The sequence below is a fragment of the Aphelocoma coerulescens genome, chromosome 2 (genome assembly GCF_041296385.1).
Source record: "Aphelocoma coerulescens isolate FSJ_1873_10779 chromosome 2, UR_Acoe_1.0, whole genome shotgun sequence".
Lineage (NCBI taxonomy): Eukaryota > Metazoa > Chordata > Aves > Passeriformes > Corvidae > Aphelocoma > Aphelocoma coerulescens.
In genome coordinates this window covers 61,076,805-61,103,151 of record NC_091015.1, presented here as the reverse complement: position 1 = coordinate 61,103,151, position 26,347 = coordinate 61,076,805, and the positions used below count along the sequence as shown (strand labels likewise).

Sequence of the window (26,347 nt, the reverse complement as noted above, 5' to 3'; positions counted from 1 at the left end):
CTGCACTGTGGGGGCAGCTGTGGGCTCATGGACCTGCTCATGTAGGGATGTTGCCTAAAGAAAGCACTCAGATGCTTTGCAACAACGTTGAACTCACTGGGCAATCAAAGGCACTAACACTGGTTTGGAATGCACTAGGAAGGTCCATGGGCAGAGACAGCAAAGACCAGCTAAGGGTGCTGTGAAGTTCATGTCATCTTCCCTCCTACCAACCACCCATGCAGGGAAGCCCTGGAGCACCCTCCAGGTCAGCATCTCCCAGGAGGCCTTCTGGGGCTGAAGAAGGCTAGAGGACATGCAGCTGAAAGCCCTGCTCGCCGTGTCAGGGGTTGAAGCCATTATGGTGGTGGTGTAGCATCATTACCAGGCAGTCACTCTCCCGAGGCCCCGTGCACCCTGCAGCACACTGGTTGTGGCAGCAGTCGCTGGGCACCTTTCCCCTGCACCGGCCAGAGCACTGCTGAGCACAGATGACTTTTGTTACTGGAAGAGACAAGAAAAAATGAAAAGCATCAGCTGTACTTGCTGCAATGAGATCAAGAAATATGGAGAAAGGGTCTGGTGCAGGTTCTGTGCTAGATTTTCCTCATGGGACATTCTGTCCTCATTTAAGGCCAAAGTTTGGGAGGGGTGAGAGAGAGTGTGGGTGGCGGTAAGAAGGGGTCATGTTCAGCCTGTAATTATCTTGGCTCTTATGAGGTGCTAAGAACTCTGATCCCAGCTAGGAAATATGTCCTGCTTAGAAAGAACAACCCTGTTTCACCAAAGACCAAGTAAAACTCTGTGGAGTCATTGCATCTTATAGCTGGGCAACAGGGTAGAATCTGTCTCCACTTCATTGAGAAAATTTACTATTATTGGTGCTAACATTGGGAAAAACAATGTGACAGAACTCCCAGGACTCTGTACTATAACTGGAAACTGTACATTGTTGGTGTGGTGCTGTAAAATGTCCCTTTAATGCATTAAAATATTTCTGAAATTTGCAGAGAGAAGGGAGACTCACTCAACAAGCAGGTTTCATATGCACATTGAATTACATTTCTTTAACGTTCAAATCCCTGGCCAAATTTTATCTTCATAAAACAACTCCCTCAGGGTTTGCACCAGTGCAACAACCCGAGGGAAGAAGTGGGCCTGGTCCAGCTTTTTGCAGGGAAGCAAAAACTGCCTGCAACATTTTGTTGAGAATTGGGAAATCTTCTCCATTTGAACATCAAAGCAGAGAAAAGGATAATCAGAACAATTTAAAAAAACTCCAGAAATGAATGGCTAGCATGTTTTTGTACCAGAGACCCAAAATGTTTGTTCTCTAAAAAATATTTACTGATCCACAGAGCCTGGCATAAGGTGCCAGAAGAACCTGATGGCTGCTCTGCTTCATTACAGCACCCTAACCATTTCAGCTATGCACTGTGCTAACTGATATCAACTTCACAGTTGGCACAAATGAGTTACAGTATTATCAGGAATTCCTGTAAGTCTGAAAACCATGGTTGTTAATTAACAGAAAATTATTTCAAAAAATAGCCTGCTACAGGGTATGTAACAGTGATTTTTTAAAATCATATATTCTTTTTCCACTACACAATTCAGTATCCAAACTGTATTATTTTATTTTTATTGTAGGCCTGTAGGCAAGATAAGTGTATTTTCAAGGAAACAGATTATTTCCACAGTACGTATTAGGTTCTCTGATAGCAACTTCTCCATTCAACTAGAAACAGGGGAATAAAAGGCACATTGTTCTACATGAAGAGCATTTTGACAAAATTTTTTTCGTAAGAATTAGCAGGGGAATAAAGCACCTCATCACTTTGAAAACTATTGACTAGAGTTTCCTGCTGGAAACATATATTACAACAAACATTTTTACTTCATATAGAATATCCCATGTTCATTTTCAGGAGAAGGAGATGTATCCCCTGAACTTTACCCTGTATGGAAACGTGGGATACATTTTCAATTACCCAGATTCTCAAATGCCTGGAGAGGCAAGCAAGAGCCCGCAGAAGATTTTGTTTTATGCACTCGTCAACCTCCTGATTCCAGTGAGGGTTTGTAAATGCTGGAAGCTTGCAGGGCTGAGACCTGAGGTTTTGCAAGGTCCTGGGACAGCTGTGCAGCCTCAGCTGCAGGAACCAACCCAGGAAAGGCTTTGTATGCACAGCTACTGTCTACCCTGAGAGCCAAATTGCAGAGCCGACTGACAAAAACTGAAGCTTACCCTAAATGAAGACAGAAAAGGTATATGCTCCTCTTTCCTCAAGCTCTAAGTCATACAAATTTGGCTTGATATTTGCAGGCAAAAAGCTTAGGTTCAGGTAACAATTTGTAATGGAAAACTAAATGTAGGATGTTGCTTCCATTTGCATTATGTCTAGATCAGCAGTTTTTCCACTGAACTTTTCACAAAACAAAACCCGGTGTATTTCCCCACATTTTAAACTAAATGATGAAGCAGTGAAACAAATTGACATGGTGTTCCTCCTCAACCTTCACTTTAGGAAAAATAAACCCTTGCAAAATCTCAAGCACTTATAAATAGATGTTTCTGCCGCTCTCTTAGTATCAGGCAAGCATCCTACCTGCATAATTATGGTTAGTTTTTCAGTAGACAGAAATGTAGTTTCTATGTTAGAACACACAAGCTATTTCTTCACTAATCTGCAGGCTTACATTTCTGGCAGTTTTGTTCACCAGGACCCCAGCAATAGTCTTCTGTGCAGTTCTGATGGCATTTGGGACCTAAGACACAAGACAGAGTATAATATTCTGTAAACAAAAAAAACAACAATGTACCATGAACAACAGAAAACAATGACTTGAGATTTCCTCCTTGATAAACCAGGGTAGGAAGCACCTATGTAACATTGCTCAAAAATTTTGAGAGCTTAATTCCTTATCCTTTGTTCACCTCTGCTTTCCTACGTGCAGTTTTCCACCTCCACACCTTTGAGCAAGCAAGCACAATACCCAGCCAGTCTAGCTTACGAAAGAGGCATATTTTTCCCAGGAACAGGAATCTCAGCTACTGCCCGGCTGGCCCTTCTGCTGGGGTTTTCATGCAATGGCAAGTCATCACTGGCTTGTAGTCAGGCATGTGCCAGCTGCTCACTACAGGCCACATGTAAATCAGTGTTTCTGAACAACGCAGTTCTAAAAAGAAAACAAATCCAACTGGATTCACAGGCAACTGCCAGCTACTCTGACCACAAAGTAATTTGACTTGTCTGCTTTGTACCCTCCTCCCATTCTCTGCCAAAAATACTCCTTGGTGTAGGACTATGGTGAAGATGGACAATCGATGGAGAGGTAGGCAAGATGGATAGATACCTTGCCTGACCTTGAGGGCTCAGTGCTGGGTTCTTTCCCATCCCTCCCTCCTTATTCTCTTCTTTCTTCTTCTTCTTTCTCTTAATGACAAGCAAAGTCCCAGAGAAACAACTTATTTTAGAGTAGGAGATCATTATTAAAGCCATAGAAGGCTGTCTTAGCAGATTAATGTGGAATGCACTACATTTAAAAGGAATTTCCTACTAGAGGGCTTCTTCCCACTAACAACATGTGATTCTCCTTCCCCACATCAGCCGTCAAATAGCTGAACAAATGACAATACTTGTCCAAGAGTTGATTGATTTGGTGTGGGACCAAATAACTTTTTTTTTTTTTAAAGTTGAAAAGTTAAAGGTTAACATTTCTGTGGTGCTCAGAGCCAAACCTCCTGTGCTGGCATGCATAGTTTGCAACTCCTTGATTATGCCAGGTCTCCGTAGAAAAATAAGTCAACACAGAAGTTGGCTATTACCGCTCAGACAATTATGCAACTGGAGGAAGATAAAGAAAATATGTTTTCCTGCCAATTTATAGTGCCAGAAATGAAATGATCAGAAATGAAAATAAACCCTCCCTTCTGTGAAATGACTGGGGATTTTACGAGGGACCCATAAGGCTGAAGGATTAGCTTAAGCCCACTCCAAGCATATGCTATACAAACTTTTAAATATCCCCTCATCTCCCTGTTGATCTGATGCATCAGACTTATCTACCTGTTTATTGTTACTTTTGCCAGTGTAATCTGTGCAGCCCAAAACAGGAGAATTTTACGGCACTGATCTTTGGCCTTAGCTCTAAAAAGGTTTCAGGTAACTCCATGAAGGTACTCATATGGGTTTTCTAGACCAGAGCCTTACATTGTAAACAGAAGATTGCTGGAAAGCAAATGAATGCACATTTTTCTGAACTGTCTTTGAAGAGCACATATGCAGGGTACTGTCTTAAACCAACAAAAACATTCCCAAGAACTTTGCTGAGCTATGAGTTACGGATCTAACCATCATGAAAAATTCTATCTTAGGCCAGTGGTGCAGAAATGAAAGCACTTCTCTTGGAACAGGGGTTGGTGGCCTTTGTTAGAAATTGTTGGACCAGGAACCCACTGAAGATTAAAGGTGGGATGTTCATTTTACTCTCTGCAATGGAACGGGACACATAGCACTTTTGGTAGGTTAATACTCACAAGAAGACAGGTTGCTTGCAAATTCAAGCACAGTGGGAGGCTTCTTGCTTGTGTCAATGATGTCATTCCAAAGAACAGTGTCCATATTGCACAGTTTGGGGTTGTTGCTGATTTTAACACCTCCATTGAGAATTTCTGTTACAGAAACCAAAAAAATTAGTAAATGAAGCAAATCCCTAATTTGCTCCAGAGATATCCCCAAAATGTCTCCGATCTAAAGAAAGAGAAATCAGTCACATCTTTCTCCACCTCAGGCACATGACACTGACAGAAAAGAACAACCTGCATGGCATCAGCACTTCTGATGGTGTAACTAACACCAGGATCAGACTGATGGGCCCTGGAAAGTTGGTTGTTCTTGGATGCCACAAAGATGCCACTACGTGTAGCCTTCTGCCTGGTGCCACCTCTAGGGCCCACGGTGCTCAGCAGAGATGGCACTGCTGGTGTGCATAGCCAGAGACTATGAGAGACACCAACACACATATCACCAGTTCCCACAGGGATCTAACAGAAAATATTGATATGTATGCACTGAAATCAAATAATACAAAATAACAAATGGATACTTCTTTGCCAGTTTCAGGAACAAAAATGAATCTTGATGAATTTTCTTTGTCTTTTGAAGAAGACTGGCTAGCAGGAGAGCAATTAGATCCTTGCTTTTAAAGCAGGGTTTAATGGCATACAACCTTGAGAGGCAATCTCCAATCAGATCTTGACACCAGTAAGATAGCAGTTGAAGTTGGCTTTAGAGGTGCCTCCACCACTTGCCCGTGTCTCACCTGAAAGCCGCTTCATTGGCAGCTGTCGGAGTCCCTGGGTTTTATTCATGTGGTAGTTGGATAAAACTGCCAGGGCATAAGAGTTGTCATATAGCACATTGCCTCGGATGATCTGGAGGTTTTCCAGGGGAATGACATCCACCATGTTAAGTGCAATGAGCACATAGCCTGCAACCTCTTGTATCGTCTGAGAGAAAAACAGAAGAAACAAGGTGCTTAATCCATAGTACTCTTCAGTAACCACTTTCCTCCTCCCATTCCTCCAATCCACCATCTTTCAATTTTAAGGAATGACAGACCACTTAATCTCATTAAAAATAAATAAATCTAAGAACAAAAAGGGACTATGCGAAAAACTTTGCTGGTTAAGCATGTATAAACTCACCCTTTGAGCAGCTACCAGGGGGTCATTCCAAAGGTCCAGCATACCCCTGTTATGTCCCCAAGCAAGAGTAAGTGGGGCTGACTAGGGGATGCAGGAGAAAAGGGCAAGCATGCATGAAATGGTAACTAAGTGTGATGCTTCCCATAAATAGTTGCCTAGCCTCCAACAACTGGCAGCACAGATGCACATCTGATTCAGGCTTTTACATTCTCTCTTCTGTGCTCCTTCCCTTGCTCATCAGAGGGGAAGATTAGGCAACCTTCTCCTTTTTAAATAATATATATCTTTACAGGACAAAACCACAAGTGAAGTACTCTTCCTGCATGTGGGTTAATTCCTGTCTTGCACTGTGAAATATATGCATTTCTATACCCTACAAAAATCACTGCAAATGAAAAACCTTCAGGCTACTACTTAGGATATTTCCCTTCTCTTTGAAGACTACCAGTGAATTTTCAAGAGACTTGTAACCTTCCTCGGAACCCCGAGATTCATGGTCAAGCTGTGTTTGGGAAAGAATGGCCATACCATCATATTTGTAACCCTTATGTTCAAACCATAGATTTTTTGATGTTGCTCATTACTTGCTGGTGGAGAACCTGGAGGTGTCCATGTCAGCCATGGCTCCTCCCCATGCTGCAGTTGCATTTTAACATCCATCCTCTGTCCATTCTCTCCTCAGCTTGCTGTAATTGCTCATGCACTTGTGCACAAAAAAAATGTTGAGATGGGAGTAACCCATGTGTCAACCACAGGGGATTATCTTGATGATCACTTCAAGAATCCATGTGGGAAGTTATTGCACAGGACTTGCCTGCCTGCTGAGGGTGTGAGCACTTCAGGCTGGAGAGGCACTTGCCACCATGGCAAGGAAAGGGATTGCAGCTTGGAAGGCAGCAAAAAGGCCTCCACACTTCAAAATCTGCCACTCGCTTTGTGCTTTGCTTTGTCCAACAGCACCACAAAGCCTTTTGCTCTCAGGGAAGTGAGGTAACGGGTCAGGATGTAATTCTAATTATAAATAAGAAGAGACCCATCTGCATGGCACCCAGCACACGTTGACAAGTGCTTGAAAAGCTATTTCTCAATGTACCTGATTTGTATAGTAGGGTTGAGCACATCCTGCAGCCTAGAGGTATGCTTAGACTGTGAGCTGTGATTCCTCTGGCATTAGCTAGCTATGTTTTTGGATCACCACAGAATTTTATCAGTAGCTGATCCTTTCCACTTAAAAAATGGAGTAGGATATATTGTAGCAGAGAAGGCCCCATTGGCCACAAACACTAACCTTCAGGAAAGAGAGGTCACGATTGTGCTCCACATATGTAATCTCCAGGTTGCTGAGTACCACCTCGCAATTGTTGTACATCCTCTGCAGACTGGTGAAATGGTCTTCCACATGTCCCAGTTGGGTCAGCTTGTTATTTGTCCCTTGACAAACTGTGGAGGAAAGGAGAAAGCTCCATGAAGGAAAGGAAGAATAACTACAGGGAAAAGACTTGTTCACTTATCTTTAAAGGCACCACAGTAAGTTAAGCATCAGCTTCATAAGAAACAAGAACATTATCTGTCATGACTCTAGTGGCAATAGGAAGTAGGAAGTATGCAGTGTTTCCCAGGGATAGAGATGTACCAGAATTTAGAGCTGGAATAACCCTCCATCACTTTCTGTTATAGAAGAACTTCAATATGAGGCTTTTGTACACAGGTAGCGCTAAGTTTTCTGTATCACAAACATAACTCAGTTCCTGAGGAAAGGACATTGATACAGTTCCACTGAACACTACTGAAACTGGTATGCTGCCAGGTACCACCAAAGCTGATTTCCCTGAGGACCTATTTTACATTACTTTCAGGGACATTGGGTCTCCTTGTAAGCTCAGGGGGAGGAAGGGGGGCTTCCTGAAGGACTCCTTAAGCTACAAATCCGGGTTTTAAGGTCTAACTGAACCTCCAGAGCTTACACATCTCTTGCCGCTCTGACATTTTGGGAGTATGACAGATTCAGGAGATTTTCTGGTTTATTCATCTTTGGCACTCAAATCCACTTTTGCCTGGTAGGGAAGGAAGAGGTGTCACACAGAGCACCACTGAGATTCCAAACATTTATAACAGCACAATGGAAAAATTAGTCCCCACCTGAAATTATATTACTCTGCTTTATTAAATCTAGAGGAACTGAAAGAAGTTATCACCATTGTATTTGATGGCAATGAATGAGAAAAATGCAAAACTGCTCTGAAGAAAAAACACCACACACAACCCTCAAAAATTCTGTACTCATACAGTCGTTCCCTGGGCTATCCCTACAGAGCTCAGATGAACACGTCTCTCAGTTATGCAAATAGAGACCAAAGGAGAATGATATAGAAGACAATGTGGTAAAAAACTTCACACCCCCTTCCAGGGGCTCCTTCAGCTCACCTTCGCTCTTCAGTGGGAGCTGTTAGGAGGCTGTTATCTCATTGTATAATGCAACCCCAGCCTGACTGCACAGCTTTCCATAACAGAACAAAGCTTTCCATAACCAAAAGAATTGTATTCTTTTAACTTGGAGAAATGAATACATGAAATGATACTTCTGTAGAGCCATAATTTGTAGAAGCACCAATCACAAACTGGGGTGCTGCAAAGCAAATAACAAAGACTCTTGACAAAGCTGGAAATATGTTTCAGTTCTAGTAACAAAAGACACCACCTGTTGAAGATTTACCGAACAACTGATGCTTTCTTAGTAGAAAAAATAACTTCATGGCAGTGGTAAAAACACACTTTCCAATCATCAAAACTATTCATTGAACATATGGTACTTCTCAGTACAACCATCAGGATTAGGAGTCACAGTGATAACAGATTAAATACTCTGGACTATGTTTAAAGCAAGGCTATTCATTCACATTCCTCAGTTATTTCTCATCATACATTATATAAACATTATAGTGTTTGGAATCAGAGTGGCAACTGCCGGTAAATGGGAACACTGTAACAGGGGCTGTGAGTACATCATCTAAGCTGCTTGACCCTTTTTATAGACTTTGAATTTCTGAATTTCTTAACATATGCATTAGAAATTCTAAGTGGGAATTTCGGTTCCAGTTTCTGTTTCAGTTTCAAATTTAACTGTTGCATTGTGTTCATACTTCAAATCTGTATTTGCTGTCTGCTTCAAGTACAAGGACCACAAATTATCAGCCAGAGTCACTGGTAGGTTTTTATTCCTCAGAGTGGTCACATTTTGAAAGTTAGAAATACTGTCACATGGCTAGTCTGCCCTGGAAAATGTGTTGTTTTTGGGGCCAGGGGGGAAGAGGCTTTGAACTGACTGGAAAAGTCAAGGAATTGTCCCAGAGGTCATCTTGAATTTTAAGCAATGTTTTCCTACAACCAAGCTAAAACCAGTATTAGCAGATTCTCAGACTGTTCAAAACCTCAACCTGGATGAGCAGTTTAGGCATCTCATATCTGATCTTTAGAACAGTGTGATTTTGGAAAGCACTCTAACACAATGCAGAAGCAGGTGCAGTTTAGACTGCTCTCAGAAATAAAAACATGTAAGTCATCCTGCTATGGTCTTCAGGGTCCACAAATGACCTGATGCACTTGTTGCATCTCTGAGGTTACCAGCAAAGACCTGCCCTGATACTCAAGACAAGCCCAATGCAAAAGCTGCAGTGTTTACACTACACCTGAACCAAAGGACAGGTGGCAGGAGAAGTTTTCTCTCCTGGACACCTGTGCCCTTGATCGACCCTATGTGGCTTGGCACCGGTCAGACAACACAACAGAACAGCCCAGCTCACTGAAACAACCCCTAGGACAAACTGCACTCATTTGAATGTGCTTCTCTTGGGATCAGACAAGGGTTGGAGCTCTGAGCTTGGGCCAGCCGTCTTGAGAAACACAGACTTTTTCATTGCTTATTAGGTCAACGTTGATGCAGCAGTCAGAGGGCATGGTTATGCTTGCACTTCCCCCTCTACCTCTCCCATGGGACCTCTCAGGAAACCATGCCAAAGAGTTGATCCAAGCTACAAATAATATAGGACAATAAATAAATAATTGGACAGGGGGTATTTTTAGCTCAAGAAAGCTCGCTGTTTTGGTTCACCATGGTGCTCCATGCATTGGAAACAGCTCAGAGGACAGCAAGGAGGCAGAAGCAAATAGCCAAGAGAAGGAGACTTCCTGCTTGTGAAGCTGCAGAGAGAAACTCAGACATAACAAGCTCCAAAAAGGCTTCAGCTTGGTCCTCCAGGAGCTACTTTCTTCCCCTGTATTGTGAGTAGAGAGCACTTTGATGGCTCTCTGCCAAAGATGTCTTAAGCTACATGCAAAACCACTGGTCCCCTCATCACATCCTCCATCCAGTAAACAGTAGCTGTAGATGAGATGTTAAGATCTGGAGAGAGGAAGAAAAAAGGGCTGCTTCTGCTCAGAAATCAACAGTATGTGGCTGTCAGAGTATCAGTCAGAACACCACTGTGGAGCTTTCTCCCTCATGCACAAATTTTTGTTTGTGCAAAGAGATATAAGGGATCCAAGTCCATCCACAAGGCGAACTTCATCACACCAGTATTTACCAAATGAGAACCTGGGTCATAAGCAGTATATGCTGAGCAAATAAAACCCAAATCAAACAAAACAAACTAAATCCCTGCAGCAGTATTACTGAACTCAGGCAAAGTCGCACAATAATTTTCCAACTAGAACATTTGAAAAGAAAAGAAAATGGTCTCCTTGTATCTGATGAATAATATAATTCCTGCAATTTCTTTGCTTATGGAAACTGTGTTCTGAAAAGATACATGCTATAATTATCTGTATATAACATCACAGTGCCACTCTGGCCAGAGGCTAAAGCATAGACAATGAGGTGCTCGCCTTGCTCCGCAGAGTTTTAAGTGGGATGTACATGCTTGAGCGGATGGAATTTATTATGATTTAACCTCTACTGAACTCTGTCTATTTGCCCTCTAAAGGACAGATTCTGATGCCACATAAAATACATTCATTACATACTTTTGTTTCAATGTGTAGCAAAGCCAGCACTATCCAGGTTTAGGAGTCAGTGGTGGGCATGGACACTTGCATGGTACTGCTAGAGGCTGTGGTAGTATGTACCACATAATGTATGTTCTAAAAAGGAGAGTAAAACATTCAGGGTGAGAATATCCCTGACCAGAAGAAAAACCAAGACCCAGAACTGAACCTCAGGGCATGGGCTGATCCCTGAAAGACAAAAGTTTTGCTTTTATCTGTGATGTTAATATAATAAAAACACAACTGGTCTGGAAAGTTTTGACACAGAGGGCATGTCCCAAGAGGCTGCTGTCTATGGCAGTGATGAGAGCAGGGCTGCCTGCTGCGTGTGCAGGGTTCTCCCACCCTGGCCAGGATGATCTCCTGGACCCTTAGTGCCCCAGCCACCACTCCTGTGACATGGGGAAACTCAGAATTCTGAGGGGCAGCATAATGGGATTACCACCAAGAAGCATTTAAATTCTATGTGATATAGATTTTAGCACATATGCTGCAATTCCTAAATGCCAAAGTGATGTTGATCTTGAATCAGTTGCAGCATTACCTCAACAGACAGCCTAACAAAAATTTAGATATTGCTGAAATGACCCAAATGTCAGGTGCTGTACAAGGCAGGAGCAATCAAAGGGCTCAGGAAAGAGCCACACTACACTGATAAATGCAAACTCGTTGAATTTAGTGCTTATGAAAAGTGAGGGTTGGCTGTCCTGGCTAGTAAATTCTTCTGTGTGTCCACAGACATGCTTGTTCCTCCCCTTCACTGCCTCAAACTTGGACTTACAGGACTATTTATAGGTGATGCAAACTGATTCACTGTCTGCAACCCTTTGCTCCTTGGCCACTTTTTTCCTGTTCAGCCTGAAGTAGTAGCATGAAACCAAAGCATTTCCTAAATGGCATTTTCCTCAAGTGATGGTGGGGAGACAGAGGGCATCCATACAGCTGTAAGGCTAAGCGACTGTATTTTTCCAAATCCATACAAGCTTAGATTAAACAAAGTGGTCCCTGCAGCAACTGCATTGATACAAGTAAAATCTGTTCTCATTTTCCCCCAGAAAATCTCTGATTACTGAAGTCTCAATCCTGTCACGCATATTTGCCCCAGACTTGAGAAAAACCCCAGAGAACGCTTTGAAACCAAATTATCACCAATCCCCAAATCATCCTCTGTTTCTATCCATGCTTAGCCTATGTTAGTCTCCCTGCAGCTCTGATAGACACATCAAAATAATAACTCACAAAGGCAATTTCAGAGATATGCAAGTCCATTTCCATGCTTCATTTGTCACTTATAAATATATATGTCCCAGTATAATAAATTTATATTCTTTTGCATGTTTTCTAGCCATTGCTGACAAAAATAACACAAAACTTGTAGATAAGGGATGTTTGTTTAATCTGACAGTGCATTTAGAAATGCTCCTCTCTCCTCACTTCTTAGCAGTAATTTCACTTTTGATTACTTTTAGGTACTTTATGGAAGAGCACCTGCTTGGTTGGGATACAAAGCTGCCACTGAATGCCTGGGGAGATAATGCTACTTGGTGTGCTACCATCAGTGCCCACACCCAACACACCTTTATCAGAGTGTGGGGGACAAAAATCTTCCAAGTGAACTGCAATAATTTTGCAGGAAATGTTGTTCAGTTTGGGTCTGTATGGGCAACCACACCATCCCAACCCTTGTATCCCCTGGGTCACTCCTGCACAACACAGAGGGGATCCTGGCCATGCCCTGCACCTCCATGATCTTCCCTGCAAGGAAAACTGTTTCCCCTTTATGAAGTCTGCCACTGACCTTCATCTAATGGGGCCTCAGAAATTAAAGGAAGATGCTTGTCATTCAAGCATAAATATGCACATCAGCTGTAAGGGCAGGTCCTCTATATGAGGTATTTTTTTAACTAACTTCAAAGCATACCCTTACAGCTATCAAATGGATCCACATAACCTGCAGTGGAAACCAGCAAAGTGCAGCTTACTAGCTGTCAAATGATTGAAATAATGATATTTAAGCTTACAATGAAGTACTAGAACAGACAGGACATTTGTCATCATGATTAAGCTATCAGAAAGAGAAAGAACCATGTAATGCTTTCCCTAAAGAAAACAGGGTATGAAATACCAGAGGTTGGAATAATAAAGTGACATTATGTTTTATGTAATTAATTTGTTAAATAGAAATATTTCTTATATTCACAAGTTCCTCAACTCTAGAGAGAGAAGGGATGGAGAAATTTCAGTATTGTTTGTTTGACACACTGAGTAAGACTTTCAAGAGGGAGGAAAGTTCATGTGACACAAAAAGAAAAACAAATCTGCTGCAATGTACCATGGGAAGTTATGAAAAGGAAAGCTAGGAAACAGGTGAGGAGCACAAAGAGTGCTCAGATGCTGGCACAGGTTTTCCCTTGAGAACAGTGTTTGCAAACCCATACAATGCCTAAAAAGTCCAGTTTCAGCTTAATGACAGCAAAATTTGGGCGCTGGAAATTCTTCTGCAGAAGATAATGATTTTTGCACATATCCAAATACTTTAATTTAAAACACTGTGAAAAACAACCTCATGTGGCTGTAGTAAGTTCTTGCTCAAACAGTGCGGTTTAGAGTAATGCAGTTGCTGAGATTAATTCCAACTTTTAGACACACTGAGACCAAAACAATGACAAAGCTCTTGCAAATACTTAGATGGAAACTGTAATTGCAAAAATTACCAAAACTAACACCCTAGTGGAGAAAAAGAATATGCCTTGAGAGAAAGCTTTCCCAGATGGTTTCTTATTCCTATTTACTTGACAAAAACAACTTTTCCAGATAAAGGTATTTTTAGGTTTTCCTTCCTAACTCCAGTTAGGAGTGGAGACCTGCCCTTCAATGTCAGAAGTCGCGTCCTGAATTGCAAGGGATGGAGGTACCCTGACAGTTGGATGGTCGGATTGCTGGTGAGTGCCTTTGCCCAAAAGAACAAATAATCACATACAAATCAAATTGCTCCTGAATGAAGACCTTACCAAAGTCACAGTATTTCTGACAACAAGGGATTCAGCCTTATTAATTCCCCAGGGTGCTTTTTTTCCCTCCCCAATATAATTTACTAATATTTCTATTTTTCTTCTTTGTTGCCATTATTTAATTCTGCATGTATGTTTATTAATCCTCCAGGGATTAAGGCCAGACCAGGATGTGCTGAAATCAGGCTTTCCACTGGCTTCAATGTGAACTAGATGGGGGATTAAATTTCTCTCTTGCTGATGCTGGTGTAAATTTGGAGCAAGTACATGTACAGGATGGACTAGCCCAGACTTTAAGCTTTGCCCTCTGAATGTCTTAGGATAAAACTGTGGGGTTGATACAGATAATAATTTCAGTAAATACCAGCAGAATTTCAAAGAAACAGGAATCGCCACCTTGCGATTTTCTACAGTTTGGGGAAAAGTTGATTTCCAATGGTGAATAATAGATGGGAATTTTGAGATAGGGTATTTCCAGTGAGGTACTGAGGTACCTAAACCTGAATTTAGGTCAGTTTTCTTCACATGTTTTTGTCAGTGATCTCTAGGAAGACTTCAAATCACTGCTGAGGATTCCTGCAGATGACACAAACATTGCAGGAGTTCTAAATAACAAAGAGGGACAGATGACCTGCACAGGCTGGTTTGTATAATTTAGGAAAATAAGCCCTCTGAACAACATTACATGAGCTATAGCCAAAGGCAAGGTGTTACATCAAAGACTGCAGAACACATAACAGACAGAAAATGGGGTGCTGGCATGCAATTGCTCTGAAAAGGACTTGGGGATCATATGAGGTGATCAGTGCATTGCTTGATGAAAGAGAAACCAGCATCCACTGGGTCCATCAGTGGGAGAATGCTGAAGGAAGGGAGGCAGGTGTTGGCATTCATCCATGGCAGTGCTGGCATGCCCCAAGGGTGGTGGCCTCTGCACTAGAGGGCTCTCCTCTGCTTGCAAAGCAGGTGCCACCTGGGGCAGCTCCCACTCCCAGTGCTACCAGGATGCTCCCCTCCGGCTTCAGCCCTTCTCCAAGCTACACTTCAGCCCATGTCCCTGACACATAGCCAGTGACTAGTGCACCAGGATTTTGCCTTGAGTTTTGCAGGCTATTTATTGAGAATGATGTCTGGAAAGCCAAGCTCCCCAAGATGTCCTCACCAGCAGCTGGGGTGCTGCTGTTGGGTTGTTCTTGCCACTGGCACCCTCTGGAGAGGCTGCTACAAAGGTAACTAAGAGCTTGCATGGGGCTTTCTGTTTTGAGCTATTGCTCAAGGTTAAAGGCCAGGTCTGTTGAAAATGCAATCACCAGTGAACTTAAATAATGAGTTGCTTCTATAATCTGTTAGTGAGGAAGAACCAAGAATAAGGGAACTTCATATCTTTCAACCACTAGGCAAACATCCACATACATAAATACACCAACAATAATGAATAGTTTATAAATATTAGACACAACACTTTACAAATTTTGTGCAGAAAACCACAGAGGCACCTTCCCCCCCTTTTTAGCCATCTTCATAGAAATTCAAGCCAGACAGACTGTGCTATTTGAAATCAGCATGGACTTTGAGGTCCCCCCATGAAGTTTCTCCACGTGAGCCCAATGGAGCAGGGTGATGAGCTTGTCTCTACAAGTATCTTGAGAGCAGGATGGGAAAAGTGGTGAGTTCATGCCCCAGCTTGCCATTTTTAGTCTCACTGTTCCCTACATACAACAGAGCAATGGAAGCTGGACGCTATAGAGTGCAAAATGTGGCTCTTCAAGACAAAATGCCAACTGCAGCTTAGACATCCAAGTGGTGTACAGCACAGGGAAACAGCACTGAGTGCTATGGAAAGGAACAAGACTTTGGGAACCACTGAGGGGGAAATTAAGGAGTGGGGGAAAGGCAGAGTTGGTGGTATATTGGTTATGCTGGACCAAAGTTCTGCCATCCCATTTATTCTGGGTCCTCCAAGAGAAAGCATTGCTCATGCCTTTGTTTTAGAACAGTGATCTTGCTTCGTGAAATCCACATACTGACCAAAGTAAGTTTGCCTTGCACTGTACTGTGTGTACCCAAACAAGACCATGCAAGGGGCAACAGACTCTGGTGTCAGTCCCCACAGGCTCTGTGTGCTCCAGTGGTTTGTTTTCCCCAAGGATGGGTCTATCAGGTAGCACAGGCCCTGGCTAGAAGTCCATGGCTGCAGTCATCCTGCCCTCCACCTTCATGCACCAGCATAGCTACCATATTCATTACAAAAAAGCTGTGTGCATCTGCTGGGCAGAGTTCTGCAGTGTGAGGACTGTCACACAGCTCCATTCATGTGAGGTTCAGGCCCTGGGAAATGGCTCACAGAAATGAAATGGCTCTGCTGGCATCTGTGGTGAAGTTTGTATTACTGTGTTGCTGCAAGTGGTGTAAAAAAAGTCTGCACAGAACACAGCAGCAACCAGCCAAGAGACCTCCAACAATGGGCATGGCTCACCAAACCTTGAATCTGGTGACACGTCTGGCAGGGCTGCGCCACCTCAAGATCTACACCAAGTTATTTGGGAAAATAAATAGATGACAATGGATACATAAGCCTGTGTTCCATGGTCTAAAAACCCTACATTCTTCATTGTTGTTTGTTCTGGCAACATCTATGAAGCAGCAGGATTTTATAGCACAATAAAAAGAAACTGAAGATGTGTGGCCGTGAAAATATGGGATCAGTTGCTAGTTACATCAGCACTGAATTGTTTAAAATTGTTTCAAAATGAGTTAACTTGAGAAACGAGAGCTAAAGGCACTAAATTATGCTGTGAACATTTTAGCATGTGGGATTTCCTGAGACACTGCAATTGCTTATTTCAATTTGTGCCTTCCAATGAAAAAAGTCATATGTTTTACTTTACTTATATTAAATCAAGTCTCATGTTGAAGTAAGCTGTGGTGCTCACGCACGTATTTCTGAATCCCCTGAGCTGTAAATTCTATGTGAGCACTCACACACTGGCTCAAAAAGGACAAGAGAAACCACTTACAGATGATTCCAAGTAGAACACTAAAAGCTTGCTATTACAAATACAACACATCCTAATTTTTTTCACCAATAAATATATGATTACACATACACATATATACATATATGTAGCTCTCCCAGATAAGCAGGCTGACATCTCTAGAGGCTGCAATGTATGTGGAGAACTGCTGAAACACAACAGCAACCACATAAGTTTCATTTGCTGCCTTGAACTACACATGCCCACCTCCATGATAACCCCATCTACTTCTGTGCATGCTTCTGCCCACTGAGGACATGGGAAGTGCTGCCAGCAACCACGGTGAATGCTGCACCAAGCCTCGGGGCCTGTGTAGCTGCATCAGTCCCGACGCTTCCTCCCAAGCTGGTCTGCAGCAAGTTCCAGCCTCCTGTGGAGTCAAATTGGAAAGCTACAGAAAGATCTATGCCCCAAAGTTCCCTGTGGGACATCTTGTCCCTTAAGAATGCGGTCACCTTCTCAAGCAAGACTAAAACAAGACAAAAACTGCAGACAGGACTAAGATAAACAGTATTTACTGCTTCAAACAACAAAAGGTACTGTTAAGTTACTAATGTAGCAAATGTCCTATCAACTGACTACAAAGAACAAATGCAAGCTGATAAAAAGCTTTAAAAGTTTGTTTCCAACAACTGTGCATTCATGGGAATAAATGCTAACACTTACTCTAGGGCTTCCAGACAAAATTTGGATATTTGTGCATGTTGGCAAGCAAGCGAGTTAATACATGCTGCTGGGTTTGAAGAGCCTCCAGTAATACTTAACTTTAAAAGGAATAGCAGAAGAGCATATTAGATGTAAATGAGGATCATCTTCTGATCTTCATTTAAACCTTCACTAAAACTCAGTGGAAAGACTGCTATTGAAACAAATGGGATCTGAATCAAGCTCTTATTTTGCTTAATTTAACTGTGTGAAATTGAATAAATGAGATAAATAGACTTTCTACCACCCTTTATTCTGGAAGAAGGAGAACTACAATTACATTTTGAAAGCGCAGCTAAAAAGCCACAAAATGATTTAACAGCACCTGGGTAAGTTTTGAAGATGAAGAACAATTTATCTTCAAAAGTCTGGGCAGAAAAACCATTGAATTTAGTTGTTCTTACTATAAATGTTGCATGTTATAGCAAGTGGACTGCTTTTAGAGCTGGTCTTATTTAGCAATAGGGAATCTCAGTCATTTAATGACAGGGTTCTGTTCTGTGAAGACATGTAAACAAGTTTGAACATTATAAAAGGGATTTGAAATGCATGATTACAGTACGTTTCATGCTGTTCAAACTCTGAAGAAGTTCCCTCTCCATCTCATGATTTGCACGGTTCCTTCCTCATGTCCTTTCACCCTTTTCAGCAAAGGAAATGCTCCATGGCTTAATATGGAGCCCAAAAAATCTGCAATCTGAACTCCAGAAATATAATGTAACACTGGGTAAAGCTCTGCTAACACTTTCAGACTTCTATGATCATAATGTCCATTTGTGCAGGTCACAGAGGAAAAACATCTGAGGTTTTTTTGCATTTTTTTTTTGTTTGTTTGTTTGGTTTTTTTAATTTTTATTGTCTTTGAAAATACTAATTAAACAAATACTGAAAATGGGTAAGTGAAACTTTCTTCCTTGAAAAGAACAAAACCCCACATTTATCAAAAGGCTGTGCCTTGTATCAACCTGTGTGTCTTTTTAGGTCAAATTATTATTTCATATATACTCAGAATTAGTGGCTGCTTAATTGTGAACAGTTTAAAACTGTAATAAAGATGACTGCAGCTGCTAAGCAACTCCTTCATCCCCAGTGTTTGAGGGATGGTCTTCCTCAAGGACCTGTTCTAAGTAACAAGGCAGGAAAAACAACACCCCCCTTACATGCAAATATGAAAATCCAGAAGATGACACGCAGATAAGGATTAAAAGAAAATCCGCCCTTACCTAAACAACACAAACCTGCTTTAACACATTCCACACCCTGCAGAAAATGTTGCCAGAAAGAAACTGCCCCATCAGTTCAGTGAACGAGAGGAATAAATGTCCCCTTGTACACAAAAAGCTGGTAAATCAGCTACAACCTAAGCTCCAGCACAGAATGTGAAAATGTTATCAGTAGCAGACGGTTGGACTGTGCTTATCTTTGCGAAAAGTGTCTTGAGGGGGGAAAAAATACCTGAAACTTTTTACTACTGGAGCGAAATGCATGGAAACCAGAGAAGCCTGACTGTAGAACTGATCTCACTCACTCCTGTTCCCATCTGCTCCTCTGTTCCTGCAATGTTTCTTCTGCAAAAGATTGCACTCAAGTGTTTTGATGAATAGAGGAATTTTTGTAATCCACTGGGTTTGGGTTTTTTTCCTTATTTTTTTTTCCACTCTGATTAGAAATAACCAGCTTTTACCTTTTACTCTATCACAATTTGGAAACTCGCTGCTGTACACGGGTTCCTGGCTTTTTTTGTTTCCTAGAAGAAAACGAAGGGAAACAGAGCTGGGAACATCCCAGTTCAAGCTCCAGCACCAGCATCACTGCTGTGCCCATCTCAGCAGTGTTGCAGGAGGATTGGCCCTGCTCATCTGCCAAGTGCATACACCATGTACACATTTGTTACTCCAGTGCTGCTAGGATGCCTTACACCTTCCAAAATACAACTGCACCTGCCTAAGAAACCCACTGCTGCACTTCCTTAACTTCACCATTTTGTGGGAAGAAGTTTCTTGAACAGAACACAGTTAAAATCACATTCTAACGTATTTCTCGTACATTGCCTGGAGATTCCCTATTTTTCTCTAGCCCATATCTTTGGTGGAAATTCAAAGAAAGGAAGGATTGGTGGAGAAGCAGCCTCAGAAGATACTAGAGGCAAGCACTGTCAAGATTTGAGATCCATCACTCCAAGAATTTGCATGCTTGAACCTTCCAAGGACTTTTATGGACTACTAAAACTATGAGGGAAAAAAAGGCAATTATGTGAGGCAGACATTTATGTACCTCAGCTGGAAAAAAAAAAAAAAATCACACTTTGTTTTCCAGAAAATGACATTAACTTCGGAAAGATCTGGCCTTGGCCACTGCATCCCAGAAAGTTTCCAAACTGGCAAAACGGTCGCCTTCAGAGCAAATGGGCACATCACACAGCCAACTCTCCCACTCCACTGCAAAGCTGCTCCCTGTCTTGTGAAGTATCTTCTGATAAGCCTTACTAAAACCAGAGCCACCTTATCTGGGAAAAATGACACCTACCAAGTTTTTAAAGCCATAGGTCTGGCTGGCTGCCTTTGATGCATTCGCCAGTCTTCAGTCACTATCTGTCACTTCATGGTGGAGCTGCAGGAGCTCTTGCGAGCCCAGTAAACTGCCTTGCTGCAAGTGATGAAATGCTACCAGCCCCAGAGAACAGAGCAGCTCTGTGTGTTAGCAGCTTTGTGTGTTAGCCACTCTGTGTTGCTTTCGTCTTCACCTCCCAAAGCTTGGAAACAAATACTCATCGTGAACAAATAAAATTATTTCTTCCATGGGCTAGGAAATGAACTTTGTGGTGTTGAATGTCAGACGGTGTAGTACTACATTGGATTGCATAGCCAGTCTTGGAAAAATAAAGCAGAATGCTGTTCTCAATACTAGAGCTAAAGGTCTGCATTACAAAACTTCAAAAGATTAAGACAGATTTTCCAAAGTAGGAATAGGAGTTTGGCATGTAAGTCATACAGCATGCCAGTGGGAGGTGGTTATCAGCATGGGCTACTGAAAATCCTCTCTTTAAGATCAATCAGCTCGGCTCAAACAAAGATGGAACTTTTGCCACTAAGAAGTAAAGTTTTCAAGCCTTACTATGCCTCCATGAAGGAACATTCTGAAGGAACAAGAGCCCCCACTTTGCCCCAAATGCAACATTACTGTGTTGATATCAGTGTTGCATGAGGGCATTTTTAGAGCTTGTCTCACTCCAAAATGACTTCATTTAGTTGCACTGGGCTGCAGTACCTTGGAGTAGTACCATCATTTTTAAGCATAATGCAAAATAGCATTAAAAATAACAGCAGTAAAAGGAAAAAAAAAAGAAGTATGTGCTTAGAAGGGACAGAAAACAGCTGCTGGTAGATGCATTACAGCCTCATTCAGCTTACAAGCTCCCTAAAGGTTCTGGTACAGGAGTTAAGCAAACCCATGGGAAAATCGAGCTTCTGATCTGACTCTGTTATACAGCTACAGGATGTCTCTGCTGTCACCAGGTTTGCTTTTACGAGACAGTGCCCGAGAGAAGGCGTTTGTGTTTTTTAGCTCTTGGATCTCATAAATAAAATTACTGAGTTCTTTCAGAGCTTTGCCAAAATCAGTTTCCATTAAAAGTCTCAAAACTGTCTATGGAAAGTTTCTGCTATGCTTTACTGAACTCTCCCAACAAATGGCAAAGCAGTTTATCCTTGTGGGAAAAAGCTCTGTCAGTGCGCATCTATTCCAGACAATGTGCTACTAACACAACTCAGGAAAGAAAATCTGGGTCTCGAAGTAACTCAAATGTGGTGGTTAGGGTGTTGCTTTTCCCTGCACATGTTGGAGCCCATTGTGCCAAGGAGGAGTCCCACAACCCTTGCCACTTCACTTCGCAGGATGTGACTGATGTGCTTTGCAAGACCCTGGGACGCAGCAAAATACTGGCCTTCTGAAACCTTCTGACTAAAGTTGCACTTTTGGGAGGAATTAATCCTACCCAAAAATGTGGGGGTGCTCATAAACACCAAACATATTCTTACCTGTTCTTAATAACGTATGTCTTCAAGTATGCAAAACTGTATGTCCTTCTTTTTCCATTTAAGTGCATTTATTTAAAAATTTGGCTTTCCACCAGGAAGGGAAAATAAGTTTTACGCTTCAAGAATACAAAACTCGTCAAGTAGAAAATCTGCATTGGCCTAGATCAGCGACCATGTAAAGATGAAGCTGCTGAAGCTCTGATGGTGATATTGCTGCTTTTGAAAATTCTGCCTTAAAGCCTTATCCCATTCTTTTTGGTTTTAGGCAATTTTTTAGATTCAAGCTTGACTGTAAGTAATCAAACGGTATACCACAGAACTGTAAGGCTGTCTCTTGTTGGAAAGCATTTCGGTGTGGCCATCATGTGAAAACTTATGGAGAGGCAACAGGATTTCAGAAGCTGTGACTAAATATACACATCTCTGAGACAGAGCACTGGAAACTTATTTTTTGCCTCCTTTTAGTAAAAAGATGCTATTAGATCTCTGTGGTTATTATAGCAAAAGTGGATTATCTCATTCATTCTAAGGCATCATGTAAAGTGCTTCCTCAACTTGAGATTGAGATTTCAAACTGAGATTTCAATTTGTGCTCTACACCTCCCTGGGAGACCCTGGACTATTTTCATGCCCATGAAAGCTAAATAATGAAGAGCAGGCTTACACTTGTTAGAGAGATCTATCTGTACCCCACCTCCCTCAGAACTACTGTAGGTGCTTGCATATTGAGCAGTGCTGGAAACCACTGGTATGCATAAACTGTGAACTCCTTCAAAGCAACTCCTACCACTGCCTTACCCCCCGCCCCCCCCAGCATTGTATATTCACACACACACATATATAACATATATATTTATTACGTGGCCTCTTGATGCTACCGTAAGTCTACCTGAAGTACTTAAAGGTGAGACTGAACGGGGGTAGACAGGTGGTATAGCAATGCACACTGATTTCCAATCTCTCCCTGAGCATGAACAGTGCCTACCACTGTCTCCCATAAAGCCTCCCATGCTAATGCACAGACCCCTTAACAAGAAAATACTCACAATCATGCAAATGCTTACAGGAGTCTCCCTATGGAGTCGCTGCCATTTCTTTCTCACTTATTTTCAAGGAATATATGTCATCAGCTTCAACTTATACAGAGCAAATAAGTTTTTCAATCAGATGAAAAAATACCCCTCTAATTGTGTAATGAATATCCCAATGCTGAAGATACAGTGAGCTAGGAAGTGCTCTGGAGCACTTCAGAAGAACAGAGACTCAACACATTTTACAGATATGTATGACGCTAACATATAGTTGACTGTGAGTGAAAAACAATCCTGTCTCAATTTCCACAGAAGTTTATCATCACATAACCCAGATACTGTAACTGTTTCCTTGCTACGATGTGAAAAGCTTCTTTCCTTGTTCACCAATTGCCCGGAAGAAAAGACGGGGGGTGGAAGGGGAATTACGTGGGGTTGTGGAGCATTATGTTTCACTATGACAACTGCCCCAGTTAGTGCATTAATTATTTCTTGGAACTATCATGTAACTGTGTCCCTAAAAAAAAGTAGTCAGCATACTTATCAGTGACTAACAAATGTACTTTATCCTCTGTGGCACAATATCATGACTCAAAACAAAGCTTGAATGCTTCAGTCAGTTTTTTCATCTAGGGTCATGCTCCTGTCTTGATTAAGAAAATAGAAAAGTTTTTGGTTGGTTGTTTGGTTTTTTTTTGTCTGGTTGTTGGTATTTGTTGGGGTTTTTTTTCTTTTTTTTTGAGGAAAGCACAGTATTTTCTTTAGTTCTGTTATGAGATAAGATATTTACTGCTGAACACGTGCTACAAATAAATGACAGAGCAATAAAGACAATTTAATAGCCTGGGAATCTCTTGCTCAAGGGGGCTAAGAGGTCAAAAGTTACATCTTTGACATATAACATATGCTTTCGGAGTGCTTTCTAATTGCAGGAAATGTTTTGATTTCGCAATCTTACAAATATTCCTGAAAACTCTGAGGTATTTCTCAAAGTGATTCACTCATACAGGATTTAAAAAAAAGACCCTTCCTCTGACCACCTTACCTTAGCACCAAGCACCTTCATGAATGTACTTTAAGAGGTCATGGATAGCCCCTGAGGTATTTCCCCTCCTGGAAGGGGACTGTAATAATTACATTACATGCAGAGCCCTGCTGACAGGGAGAGGGGGAGATCAGCATGGTTACGCCAGTCACCGGACAAACAAACATCAAGTCCAGCTGTGCTGCACATACACACAGGCCCTGCCAGCTCCCTGCCAGAAGGGCTCAAACCCTGCCTCATCAAGGGCAGAAAACCCATGTCACACCATTCCTAACAACTGGGTGCTGCTGAGTCACTCATGCCCAGGAAGACATAGCTGCTTCCAAAGGACTCATTGGTGCAAGGTGTCGCTAGACCCTCTGCAGTCAGCGGGCACAGATAAACAAACCAATAGAACTATTCATCCTCTCTGCATAGGATGCCATGTCCCCTTTTTGTCAGGCAGCTTGAGATTTCAATAGAGACACAGCATAAATCAAATTTCTCTACAAACATATGGGTTATAACAAGACCTAACTTGCCTGCAATTTATTAATTTACAAACAATTAGGAGATTAATAGGAATGAATGACACCAGTGATAGCTATAAACAGATTTCTTACCCATTAGAACCCATAGGGTCATGTGATGTTTCTACAGGTTTCCTGTTCAATGCTCATGTGTGCCATGCCACAGCCTGCTGGAGACACATGGAGCCCCAGGGAGGCAGCAGGGCCTTTTGTGCCTCTTGGAGGTTGCTCCAGACCTTCATCCCTCTGATATTTATGAAATTTGCTTCTAAATGTTCAGCCTAAACTCAGGCTTTACCATTCAGACTATTTGTGTAAGTTGTGCTAGCATTGTTCTTTTCATTAAGGTACCTTCTTCCCAGTCTGATATTGTCTTTTCCAATGCATATACCATGTCACAGATTATTTTGATTCATTCAACTCTCTTAGCCTTGTCTCATAAACCAGCGTATTTCTCTGATTTTCCTTTCATTATATCCATCCAGTTAATACCCATATTCCATTGCAATGGGGACCAGAACTATACACAGTGTTCCTGCCAAGGACTTAGCAGTGTATTGCAAATTACATTAATGCTGTATCACTACTGGGACTTTCTGCAGAGTGTAGCCTTATTTTCTGGATATACAAAAGGGCTCCCATTCTTCCAGATTAAAACAGAGTAAGTATGTACTTTTGGGTTCTGCACAATTTTATCTTTTATTCCATTTCTTAGCATCCTCCAATTCTACTTAAATGCCATCCAAACCTTCCCCTTACTTCTCACTCTCTCTCAGCTCTCCATTGTGAAACATCACTGTGAGAAATACCTATGCAAAGATCCCTAATGAAAATATTTAATTAGACATGTCCCAAGAACAATTCTTAAGGATACCCAGTAGATACCTGTCTCCAGAGCTTTTCTGATACAATCTTTTGTGCCCTCTTTAATCAGCTCTTCATCCAAGTTTAAACTCTGCTGCTAAACTTCACCTCCTTCAAGTTATGTAGTAACTTCCACCATTTCATTACTTGGGTTACTGAAGTTCAGGCTAGTAATTATCTCCACAAAATGAAACAAAAGCAAAAACCCAACCATCTCACCATGAAAGACAACCTGGTAGGACCGATCTTTGCTAACACAACTAAAGCTTTAGACTATTTTCACTTACTTTATTTACCTTAATTTTCCTTTCCTTCAAAGCACTTTCTGAAGCTGAGCATGATCTCAAAGGCAGAATAAAAGTTCTAAAGCCACGTGGCTTTCTTCATTCCCTGAAAACATGGGGGCCTCATTTTATTGCACAGACATGCAGACTCAAGATTGCTTGATGACAGATTAAATTGCTTACTTTCAAAATAAAGTATTTATCACTTCCTAAACTATACCTAATAGGAGCTTGACCCGTGTATGCTGGGACTGGAGACTGATTGGAAAAGTGGAGATGATACATTTCTCTCAGAGAAGATTTAAGATTGTGAAATTCCATTAAGAAATACTTTCCTGCAGATCTCTCCTGGCCATGTACCTTTTACTGTACATGTAAACACTCCGTCTGCCTTCAGTACCATATAACACTTTTCATGGTGGCAAAATTCAACCTGACTCAAATTGGAGTTAACTTCTGATTAATTTTCTTCTTAATTAATGTAAGTTTCTGGCATTCACACCCTTTGCAGAGAAATAAGGAAGTTGGTCTTTTAAATCCAAGTTACTTTTTGAGAGAAATATAATTATAAAAAACCAAACCCAGACAGCTGTATCTGTGTCGCTGAAGCTCTGTGAGCTGTACCTGATAAATCACCTCTGTGATGCCACAGAAAACACTCTGTGCTACTTCCTGCACACCTTGTTTGTAAAGCTCTGTTTACTTACCTGTTACTGTTTGGCTAACTATTAACCACGATTAACCTGACGGACTTTTTTTCCAAACAGAACTAATATTTATCAGAAAAGCAAAACTTATTCAGTAAGCCAAATGCAAATGTTGTCTCAGGCAAGATCAGAGAGGTCATGGGGAGCAATAAGGTTCTATTTCCACATGCAGTAGTTTGTTCATTATTGCTGATTGCAAATTAGAAGGAGACAAGTAGAAGAGAAGAACTGTAACTTTTGGTTTATTATTTTTAATAATTAATTTTAATTATAGATCAATATTAACATTAATATAATCTATTATATAAAATTATATATTAATATTAATATTAATATTATATATTAAATAATTAATTCTTTTTATTATTTTTCAAAAGGTATTATTAACAG

The 26,347-nt window shown here is 41.4% G+C and overlaps 1 protein-coding gene across 2 annotated transcripts in view; it reads right to left on the bottom strand.

Annotated features, from left to right (window-relative positions):
- Window positions 1-26,347, bottom strand: part of EGFR (epidermal growth factor receptor) — a 158,389-nt gene that overhangs the window by 41,916 nt on the left and 90,126 nt on the right. For both annotated transcript variants that reach the window (XM_069007755.1, XM_069007756.1), the window contains exons 2-6: window positions 6,978-7,129; window positions 5,305-5,491; window positions 4,520-4,654; window positions 2,680-2,748; window positions 365-483 (exon numbers count right to left, since the gene is read on the bottom strand). In XM_069007755.1, the coding sequence (XP_068863856.1) occupies window positions 365-483; window positions 2,680-2,748; window positions 4,520-4,654; window positions 5,305-5,491; window positions 6,978-7,129 (662 nt within the window). The remainder of the gene's footprint in view (window positions 1-364; window positions 484-2,679; window positions 2,749-4,519; window positions 4,655-5,304; window positions 5,492-6,977; window positions 7,130-26,347) is intronic.